The 10,976-nt window shown below is 34.0% G+C and overlaps 1 protein-coding gene across 3 annotated transcripts; it reads right to left on the bottom strand.

Moving 5' to 3' along the window:
* Positions 1–5,205: 5,205 nt before the first annotated feature.
* Positions 5,206–10,758, bottom strand: LOC129901696 (UDP-rhamnose/UDP-galactose transporter 4). 3 transcript variants are annotated; one of them, XM_055976965.1, is made up of 6 exons: positions 10,686–10,758; positions 8,658–8,864; positions 6,956–7,140; positions 6,670–6,870; positions 6,299–6,460; positions 5,206–5,771 (listed from the first exon to the last, which is right to left on the bottom strand). In XM_055976965.1, the coding sequence occupies exons 2-6, from the start codon at positions 8,800–8,802 to the stop codon at positions 5,451–5,453; spliced, it is 1,014 nt and encodes a 337-aa protein (XP_055832940.1). In that variant the 5' UTR covers positions 8,803–8,864; positions 10,686–10,758; the 3' UTR covers positions 5,206–5,450. The 3 variants fall into 3 exon arrangements, with proteins under 3 accessions (XP_055832940.1, XP_055832934.1, XP_055832926.1); XM_055976959.1 differs by having other exon boundaries at positions 10,644–10,730; XM_055976951.1 differs by lacking the exon at positions 10,686–10,758 and adding an exon at positions 10,452–10,628.
* Positions 10,759–10,976: the final 218 nt, after the last annotated feature.

Genomic DNA, 10,976 nt, shown 5'->3' with positions numbered 1-10,976 from the left:
GAAACTCTCATATAGATCTTGATAGTACTCTAATTGGATTGGATTTGATTGTATATGATTGGTCTCTGTCTAAATCTTATTCTTGTTTAGACTTAGGACATCTTGATTGAGTTGTTCACCTTTCCGATTTGAGATCTCTGAACTGATTTGATTCTACCTTGATATTGTTTCATTCTGCTATAATACATATTCGTATATTCCATGTATTGATGTCATTTGGCCTGCATCGTTTGATGATGCAGATACAAGTATTAGAGATCTTCAATAGGCGCATCATTGAAGATCATTTCTACTTTCAGCTTTTGGTGAGTCCTCCTTGCATCTGGAGGCACTCTTGATTTATTATCTGTTATTTTGAGTATTTTCTTTAGGGTAGCCATGAGCTTGTCATTGGCACCTTCTTGATAGTGATAGATGCTTCATAGACAGATAGATGATAGTGTCGAGTAGATATTTTGATTTTCAAAACTATCCTTATGATATAGAGTTGATTTGAGATTTATTTTAAATATATTATTTTTCTCGAAATGGTGATTTGGTTAGCCCACTTGAATGTCTTTTAAATTCATTTTAAGTCTTCCGCTGAGTGATTGAATGTGTGATCGGACCAAGTGGTTCGCTTAGGGACCAGCAACGGTCTTCGAGTGTGGTCCACTCCTATGATACCCTCTCGGGGCGTGATATCTATCCTTGAGTCCACTAACCACACTCATATTTGTCTAATCCCTAAATGCAAAAACACTACGTCCCTTAAGAGTTTTCGACCTATTAGTCTTTCTAACACCTCTTACAGGATTATAACAATAATCATCTCAGAAGATTGAGAAGAGTTATAGATAAACTGACAGGTCCATGCCAAACTAGCTTCTTTAAAATCGTCAAGCGGCAAATAATGCTATAATTGTTCAGGAAGTAGTAGCTCACTTTAGGAAAATGAAAGGGAAGAAAGGGTCATTCATGGCTAAAATTTATCCTGAAAAAGCTTTTGACAAAATGGAATGGTCCTTTATTAAGTTTACTCTCCAGTACTTCAATTTTCCAAGAAATATCATTAATATTATCATGTCTTACATTTGTATGAGTAAAACTACCATCCTAATTACTGGTTCTCGTACGAATTTCTTTAACCCCTCTAGAGGTTTAAGACAAGGTGATCCTATGTCCCCCTATATTTTTATTTTGTGTATGGAAGTCTTGTCTTACCAAATCGAGTTAGCAGTCAGTAACAGGAACTGGTTGCCTCTGAAAATATGTCAGCATGGTCTAAACCTTTCTCATCTCTTCTTCGCAGACGACCTCGTACTTATGTCCCATGCTACTAAGGAAAGTAGCCTTTCCATTAAGGGAATTTTAGAGAGGTTTTGCCTTTGGTTGGGCAAAAAAATAACAATCAAAAATGAAAGCTTATTTTCTTAGATAATTGCCATAGTATAGGAAAAGAAGATACTGCCAACACCTTAGAAATTACTCCTAGCAATACCTTTGGTAAGTATCTCGGCTTTCCAATCCTCCAAGTGATTATGAGGAATCTTCAATCTAAGCTTAGTGGGTAAAAAACTAAATTTCTTAATATAGCGGGTCGTACTACTCTTGTTAAATCAACCTTAAGCCACATGGATACCCATCTAATGTATTATATTAAGCTGTCTTGTTACGTCACAAACCATTTAGATAGGACCCAACGAAATTTTATTTGGGAGATTACTTATGTCAAAAGGAAGATTCACATGATCAATTGGGACGCAGTTACTAAGGATAATGAATTAGGGACCTAAACATCCAAAAAAGTCATATTAAAAACGATACAATGCTTACTAAATTAGCATGGAGACTCTCTAATAATCCCAATTCCTTATGGGCTTCCGTAGTAACTCCTTGCACTACTCCTTGCCTTCGCGCCTGTACTCCAACTCAGTAGTTGAAATATACTAGGAATGCTGACATCCGTAACCCCAGTAGACACCTCAAGAACAGTAGTAAGATTTGGAAAAAATGTCACCCTAGGCTGCTCAAACTGTGCCAGCAGTAGTAAATGGGATATAGGAAACGGTAGCAAAATTAGCTTTTGGAACGATATTTGGCATCCAGACGTTACAAATGTCAGGAGTAGAATTATAGGACCCCTTAACAAAAATGAAACGTCCTTAAAAATTATGGATGTTCTCCGAGATAACATCTGGTCACTAAATCTTTCATCTTTTGCTTTACATAGAATAACTTGGGGACTAACTAGTAATGGGGTTTTTTCAGTTAAGTCCATATACCATATGCTGAATAACACCAACTCAGATCCAGATACTCATAAAGTGAACTTCAACTGGATTTGGAGACTAAACTGCCCAAACAAAATTAAATATTTCCTTTGGCTTTGTAACCATAGAAGAATTAAAACTTCTTACAATCTACCCAACATTAATATCGATATTAGTCCCCTATGTACTATTTGTAACAATCCTGAAACGATCATACACATTTTCTTCGATTTCCCTGCTACCAAAAAGCACTGGGAGGAAGGGACTCTACGGAGGTAATCAGATTATTATTAAAAGACATAAACAACTCTAATTCAAATTTTTTAATTGAATGCATGGAGTTGCTCCAACAAATGATGGAACCAAGGGAGTGTGGCGGACCTGCTAGCAAGGAAGGGAAGATGTTTGTCATCTGAATTTTGGTCATCGACTCCAAATTTTATTTTTGATGCTATCAAAGAAGACAAAAGAAGGGATCTCCTTGTTAACCAAAGGAAGCTTGCATGTATTATAACTCCTACTTTGCCTACTACTATATCTGTAAATCAGTGTATTACTAGCAGTCTACCCAATTCTTTTGTACTGATGCATAATTAAGTATATATATAAAATCATCTTTTACCAAAAAAGAAGATTGTGCAACAAATGTTCAAAATCTTAAACCTAGAACATTGCAGACCCAATGCAAACGTATGGCCCAAATTTATCTCATCTAGGGAGAAAATGGCAAAATTGATATTTTTGGACCGCTAATTAAGGTTTAAAGGGCGTTATAAGCTGGTCAAATTTTTTTAAAAGAATTTTCTAGCTTCATTGGTAACACTCAAAATATTTATAAGCTAAAATCAATAAAATATGATAAGTTAGAACTTTTAAAGTTCTATATTGGTGTTAGTATTCCTTGAAATTCTCGCATTCTCATTTAAATTTTTTATAAAGAAAATTTTGATAGTCTTATAATTTTCAAGTAAAAGTTAAGGACAAACAATACAAATCTTACTAGTTTATGGCTTAATTATGTGCCTTCATACAAGTTTTCAAAATTGTCATTCGTGCCAAATTTTAGTTCTCAGATACATGTATCTCGAATACATGAGGTCAAACTTAGGTATAATTTATTCTATATACATTATATTTAAGTGAATTCTCATGTATCTGACTCTCGCTGGCTACTCTCCTATCTCGCTCACCTCTCACCCCTTTAGCTCGCATTTCTCCTTCTCTTGCTTGCCTCTCTCCCTCCCTATGTATATGTATTTCAGAATGTATCTTGTATCCTAGATACATGTATCTATTGTGATTCGCATGTATCTGGGATACACAGAGTCTCTTGCTCGCCTCCCTCCTATCACGCTTGCCTTTCTCCTTTCTTGCTCGCCTCTCTCCCTATGTATATGTATTTTTAAAGTGTATTTGGTAGTAAAAATACATGTATCTGAGTATATCTAGTATGAAATTGTTAATTAGTGAAATAATATGTAATTATTTCAAACTATAGAGAGAATTAATAAATTTAATAGGCCTGTTTGTGTAATTAGATAGAATTCCAAAAATTAATGGGCCATTTTATTATTTAGGTCCAATTGAATGGAGGATTTTGCCCAGAATTAGCTTTTGTTGTTGTTATTCTGATTTTCTATTTGGGCTTTACATATCTTTCATACAAGGAATTGTTCTCCCCCTAATAATGGCCTATCTTTCCTTAAAATTATAAAACATACAAATATAAATATCCATTTTTGAGGTCGTCATTAAATTAGCATCCACTTTATATCTTTTTTATTTATAAGTTTATCCGACTTTGGGAATGATTTAGATGACGTGATTGAGGTTGATATTCTTGTCTGTATATAAAAATTGTCTTAAATCTCAGTTCGTATAAAATAAGCTCAAATTTAAAAAATAAGTTTTAAATATCATAAAAGAACAAGCAAAATTTGTTATGAATAATTACTCCCTTCATGCATCCATGTTTATTTAAAGAACCACCAAATTATTACAACAATAAAAATGCAAGAATACTTATCATATTTAATGTTTACCAAACATGCATGTCAGCATTCATTGGGTGAAGCCAAAGATTTTTTCCATCAAGTGAATGTAACTATTACTTTTTTTTTTTTTTTTTTTTAGGTATGCAAGCAAAAAATATTATTCTAAAATTATTTTTATATAATCTAGATAAATATTACGAGCGGGAGGTGTAAGAATAGAGGTGAAGATGAGGTGTGTTGGAAGATGGAAAAGACATAATTAATATGGAATGTGTTAAGGTTTTTCTTTGATTTTCTTACCATATTTGAATTTTATTTTTCTCTAGAAGAAAAATCAAAATATTATCATAATTGCTTTTACTTTTTTTAAAAGAATAATATGAATCTCTTTCAAATTTGGTTATTATATTCTTGATGGAGAAATTGAATCTCTATAAAATGAAAATCTTTCTTCTCATTAACATAACACAATATCATCCAAGGGTGTAATTTTTAGAGAGTTTTGTTTGAAGAGATTTTCATTCGGTATAACAACAACAACATATCCAATGAAATCTCACAAGTGAAGTTTGGGAAGGATAGAATGTAGCAGATCTTACCACTAGTTCGTGGAGGTAGAGAGACTATCTCCAAAAAGAAACCGCTGCTCAAGTGCGATAAATTCCGGTATAAAGAAGAAGGAGACAATGAAGAGATTTCCATTCGATAGTTTATTATAATTTTCTCTTATATTAGTTTTTTATATGTAGACCAATTGGCCAAACTATATAATCATATTATGTTTCTTTTAGTATACGTTTTTTTGTCATCTAATTTATCGCCTCTATGATTTACAATTATTAGTTTTTGCATGACGCTCGATTTTTCTATCCCAACAGAATGACACTTGTGACCTTTTACTCTACTTAAACCTTTGTTAGAATGACTAAATATAAAACATGGATATAAAATTGAACAGATGGGGGATCAAAGCTACATTGCTTCATAAAAATAATGATCAAATGACACTCTTTGCAGTCGAATTTCAACATAAAATTAGGGAAAGCAAAGCAAAACAAAAGATAATCTCACTGTTAAAGAACAGAAAAGATTTAGACTGTGAAATATAAAAAATCATATGGTTGAACTAAAATACTTTTGTGACTATATGGGCAAGTATGAAATTGTCAATAACTCTGCGTCGATTTTTTGGAGAGATGACTCCCTATACTTTCTCGTCGAGCTCTGTTGGTAATAACATGTGTTTTTCAGGTTTGACGATAGTGGGGGGTGGTATCCGCTCTTTCCCACCGGGTTGTGAGGAAGCGTTACCGTACCAAATCATGCCAACGATAGCCACGCCCATTCCGAAGACGACGTGTAGATTAAGCCCCTCTTTACCAAAGAAGAGGAATCCCAAAATCAGGACAAGAATGGTCTTCATATGACCAAGCACTTGAAATGTCACTGCTGTAAATCTTCCAATGCAGATGAATTGGCTGAGATTCGTCCCTATTGCTATAGTACATGATAGGACGATGAAAAACTGCAACGAGAAAAAAGAAACATCCAAATTATTATAATCGCAAACTACTAAGATCAAAGGCGACGTACAATTGTCTAGTATGCACTAGTCTCAACCTTTAGATGCTTAAAGTTGTACATAGCTGTCTAACATCTTGAGTCAAGATAAGCAATATTTTAAGAAATGCGTAAACAACCAGTAGAAAGTTGGTAATTGAACTTTTAACGGATAATCCTCACTATGGTAGCACAAAAATTGTATCAAGAGTGATATTTAAGCAAAGCATATTCAAGTTCCGTCTCCTTCAGAAGCTATTTACAACCAATGCATGATATTGGTAGTCCCCAGAAACACATTTTCTTTCATTGGAAGTTCCTAGTGACATACTCGTTAGTACATTGATTTTGCAACACTAAACAGATGTATCCACACCTATATGGTGAAATGTTATCCTTTCAAAGTGCATGAGAAACTCAAGCAAATTGTATTACGTGACCATGATGTAACGGGTACTTTATGTCAAATAAAGAAGACTTTGATGTACTTACTAGTGATATTGAGGTATAGTTATATGCATCAACCCTCTTATCAGTCAACCAGTAGTCGCAAAAGGGCCCCAGTAACAGCAGGGATGTAGCCTGTATTGGTGCAGTATGCCCCAACAGATTGAATGATCCCAGTGAATATTTACGCTGAAGATAATGTACATACTGCATTGGAAGAAAAATGAACCAGACACAATAACAAGTCAGTGGAATGTATAGACGGCATAGAAAATTAAAATGTTAACTTGACAGCGAATGCAATTGATTAGACCAGTTATACAAAAGTGGATTGCAGAAATCGGGTTCTATATGTTGACATAAGCGAAAGCAATTGATGTTCCATAGTAAACCACAGATTTGTATTAAGAACTTACATATTGCTGCAGGGCAGTGCTCCAGACCGCGATGAAGGCAGCAATAAAACCCTTTGTATTTACACTTACATCAGTAACAGTACAGATTGCAACACCTAGTAGGACTAACAAAATGCTTAATTTGGTGTCTCTTGAGTATCGCACATTATCCAGTACAATTTCCAAAAAGCACGACACTGGTATCATACTTAGCTTTGCAATCTGATGAGAGTTCAAGAGGAAAAGAGATGTGAGATCAAAATTCAAGACAAGTAGAGCATAAATGTTGATGACTCTTCACACTTACCTGATAGAATCCGACAGAGTTCCACATTAAACTCACGTTCATTCCAACAATGGAGAAGTTTGCAAACAAAACAAATTTCAATCGTTCAGACCACGGAAGTTGGGAATTCTGGATATGCCCAAGCCATTTAAGAAAAAAGGTCATTAATGTCGTCGTAGCAAAATGCATCCCAGTTAAGGTTGTCGCTGCAAATTGAACGGAACAATAAGACAAAGTCAGGATAACATAAGAAATATCAAGCTAATTCGATTCAAAAGCTTACAAATGATTAGCAAGAAACTATGTTTCTAAAGAAGAAGAAACTATGCTTTTAATCTCAAAGACTTATTTTAATCCATTAATTCCAAATTTAAAAACTAGATATTGAAGTACAAGGAGGCAATGGGCAGCTTCTCTCGAGGATTAGAATGAGCAAATTCATTTAAATAGTTCGCCTAAACATCTTATATATTTTTTTGGTCTCAATAAAGGTAAACACGGGTTGGTTAATCACATAAAATAGCAACAAGCAATAGTGACATAGAACAGTAGTTTGATGAGAAAACTGGAACATTGAGATATAAGAAGAAAAAAATCCATATCACTTCTTTATAGGAGAAAACAATGTACAGGTGGCAAGTTGGATCAAAATTTTCAACTAAGTACCATGAATGATACTATTTTATTAAAGCAAGACTTCCAGCTTAGCCACCATTCGGTCTAGTTTTTCTTATTCATGGTGGCCACTAAGACAAAATAGAAGATGTTAACACCATAGGGGAAAAATCATAGTCCCCCAAGGCAAAATAAAAATAGAATAAGAAATGCTAGAGATTTGGTGTATGTTCTTAAATATACTTAGCGGCCAGTCATGCCGAGAAATATTTCATTGTGCATATTATGGCCAATATGGATAGGTAGAATCATAAATGCCTTGATGAGATCATATATCTCTAGTTAAGTTCAAATGTCTTCAAGATTTGAACTTGGCAGTTTAACTGCATATTGAAAAGTGTAGATGATATGCTGGACTTACTAGATAAAAATGCCTAAAATAAAGATGTTTCTGCAAAATTGCCAGATGAAACTGGACGTGATGGTTCTCACTGAATCGATGTGGTTTAAACAGATGTATAGAGAAAGAGAATGTATTGAGTTCACACAATACCATTCAGTCTTCATTAGATGGTTTGGCTTAAATAGTAACTGAAGAACCATGCCATATAGAGGAAATGAGGCAGGAATTCTACTATTTTGATCCGAAGGATTCATGGAGAGGAAGATGGCTGGTTCATAAAGCTCTTTATGACTTTTTAAAGTTCTGATAAGAAGAAAAGATGTGGAGTCTAACTAATAGCTCGAATAAAGCTGTGAAACAAGGCGAACTAAATCTAGCTTTAATCGGTCACCTCTCCTCAGCATATTAACTTACATAGCATTGAAATCCTTTATCGCATACATAGTTTCCAGAAAAGCAGCCTACTTTAAGCAAGGATTAGTCTTAGCTACCAAGATTAATGAGATTTCTTCGAAATCATCTTTTACTATCAGTAAGATTTCTTTCAAAGTGCTCAGTTTGACCCTCATTGAAACATACACAAACAAGACATGCACCGACAACCATTTAACATGAGTAAATGCAATAGATGGAAAATTCAGCAAGATAAATTCCCAAAAAAAAATGTGGAAAATATAAACCTTCAGGACAAGTACCATAACGTACCAAAGCTGAAACCATATGTAGCCATTAAGGCTTTATTAACAATAATAATCCCAACTGAAGTGACAATATTGAATGCCCATGCTGCCACATCAACAGCCATTTTCTTCTCATCCTTGACAGCCATGGACATTTTCTTTGGCCGCATCTAAAGCATAGAAAATTTGTAATGTTTTCCCTTCAGAATAATCACCAAGAATCAAGCTTCCTCTGCATAAAAACACATCAAGCAAATGAACAAGAAGTTCTAACGGAATGTAACAAAATAAGCTACTTTAACACAAATTCTCAGCAGTCTTGTACAAAACCATGAGTTATGATCCTTACTAGTGCTTCTATTGACTAACCAGGAAGATTTCAACGTTACACAAACAAGCACAAATGAGAAAGCAGGGAATGTATGCTAGAGCAATTTCATGTCTTGATACCTGAACAATGTATAACCATTTGAAACAACTAAGCTGCGATGTGCTAGAATTCAATTAGTGACAAAAGGAGTAAACTTGCAGGAAAATGATGACACATGTTTATCCTTTCCGCAATTTTTTTAAAATTGGTTACGTCCTTCCAACGAAATATAGTCAAACCCATGATTTTGACAAGCAAAAATTAAGATAAGATAACTAGGACAAAAACAAAATCACGACCAAAATATCGGGAAAGATCCGTAAAGATCCTTACTATGCTGCATATTTGTAAAAGAAATAAGCTCATATATAAATAAAAGCAAATCAAATGTTTCATTGTATCTTTAAGCATTCACTGGAATTCCCACAGATGTAGATCCAATGAACATTTATGCATGAAAAATGATTCTGCTTTATTTTGGCTCTTGTTATCAATTTATAAAGCATGTACTTTTAGTTCAGGTTCTGGAGAGAAGTTCATTATGAGTGGAATTATTGTCAATTGTTGGAGATATGTACAGATGATGCTTAATTGAATCCATAAAAAAATCCAGATTCAAATTTCAATATGTTAGGTGAAGGGTGAAAGTCATAATTAGCTGATCATCTCTCTCTCTCTCTCTCTCTCTCTCTCTCTCTCTCACACACACACACACACACACGAAATGATGGTATGAACTAGTACATTACAGATCAGAAAGTTTGTCATTATGGCACATATGTGGAGCTATAAAAAAGAACTTAAAATCAAAAATCTACGGTCACTATGAAATCTCCAGTGAAATATACAACAATTCACACACTTCATTCCATTTCTTCAACATTTACATCTCAATTAAACACTAAACAGAGCAAAATCAATCAAACATAAGAGATCTTCCCAAAAACAAACACTTCAATACTCCTAAAGATCACACAGCACAAATTCCTGAAGAATCCATTCCAAATCCAAATTGCCAGTAAATCAAAAACTAACAATTGAAACCCCAGCAAAAAGAAAGAAACACACAAAAGAAAAAAAAATTCAAATTTCAAGAAAATCAAAAGCCATCTGAAAACAACCCCCCCACACACAAACACGAAAAAAAAAAAAAAAAAAAACATCCAACTAATCAGAAACTAACCATTAAGGAGGAAACCCCCAAAAATCCAAACTTCAATGAAATCAAAAGCTAACTTACGAGAACCCCCCCCCCCCCCAACACACACACACACAAAACCCAAAAATCCAAACTTCAAGAAAATCAAAAGCTAACAAATGAGAAACCTCCACCCCCCACACATACACAAAACCCAACATCCAACAAATCACAAACCAACAAATAAAACTCAAAAAGGAAAGAAACCCACAAACTCAAATTCAAGAAAGAGAACAGCAAATTATACATACTTCCAAATGAATCCAACAAAAAGAACCAAAAACAGAAACAAAAGCAGCAGTGCTCCCTTGCAAAATCTTTAGGGAAAATAGTAAGTGAGTTTATATGTGTATTGTTCAAATCATGAATGTGTATATATAAATACAGAGAAAAAAAGAAGATGAAATTTGGTAAGCAATGGGAAAAGTTGGGATCTTTTGCACCATTAAGTAAAACATAGACTAAGGAAAGAGTTGCATTTTTACTTTCCGTCTGCGCCTCCTTTGCTTTCGTAATGCAAAATATTTTATTTATAAACTTAAATAATTTTTCTGATATTTTATTTTATTTATAAAAGCGTACAACCTAATTCAGATAGGATTAGAAAACACACTTTTATATTATTTAAACTAAGGATGGTAATTGTGCTGGTTGGATTAAATTAGGCTAATTATAATGGGTCAAGATAATAAACGTGTTAAGATCCAACTCAATTTAAATTTGCTCGGGGCAAAATAGATTGGGTAATGCGTTATAGAACGGATCAAGACTCAACT

The sequence above is a fragment of the Solanum dulcamara genome, chromosome 1 (genome assembly GCF_947179165.1).
Source record: "Solanum dulcamara chromosome 1, daSolDulc1.2, whole genome shotgun sequence".
Taxonomy (NCBI): Eukaryota; Viridiplantae; Streptophyta; class Magnoliopsida; order Solanales; family Solanaceae; genus Solanum; species Solanum dulcamara.
The sequence above is the reverse complement of the archived record's forward strand: the minus strand, read 5'-3'. Positions and strand labels throughout refer to the sequence as shown.

What these genes read in the sequence shown, in the direction of transcription:
- LOC129901696 (XM_055976965.1), bottom strand. Translation starts at nt 8,802, where the DNA reads ATGCGGCCAAAGAAAATGTCCATGGCTGTCAAGGATGAGAAGAAAATG. An exon ending in TACATATGGTTTCAGCTTTG is followed by an intron (nt 7,141 to 8,657) that starts GTACGTTATGGT and finishes TTCAATTTGCAG; the next exon opens with CGACAACCTTAACTGGGATG. An exon ending in ACTCTGTCGGATTCTATCAG is followed by an intron (nt 6,871 to 6,955) that starts GTAAGTGTGAAG and finishes AACTCTCATCAG; the next exon opens with ATTGCAAAGCTAAGTATGAT.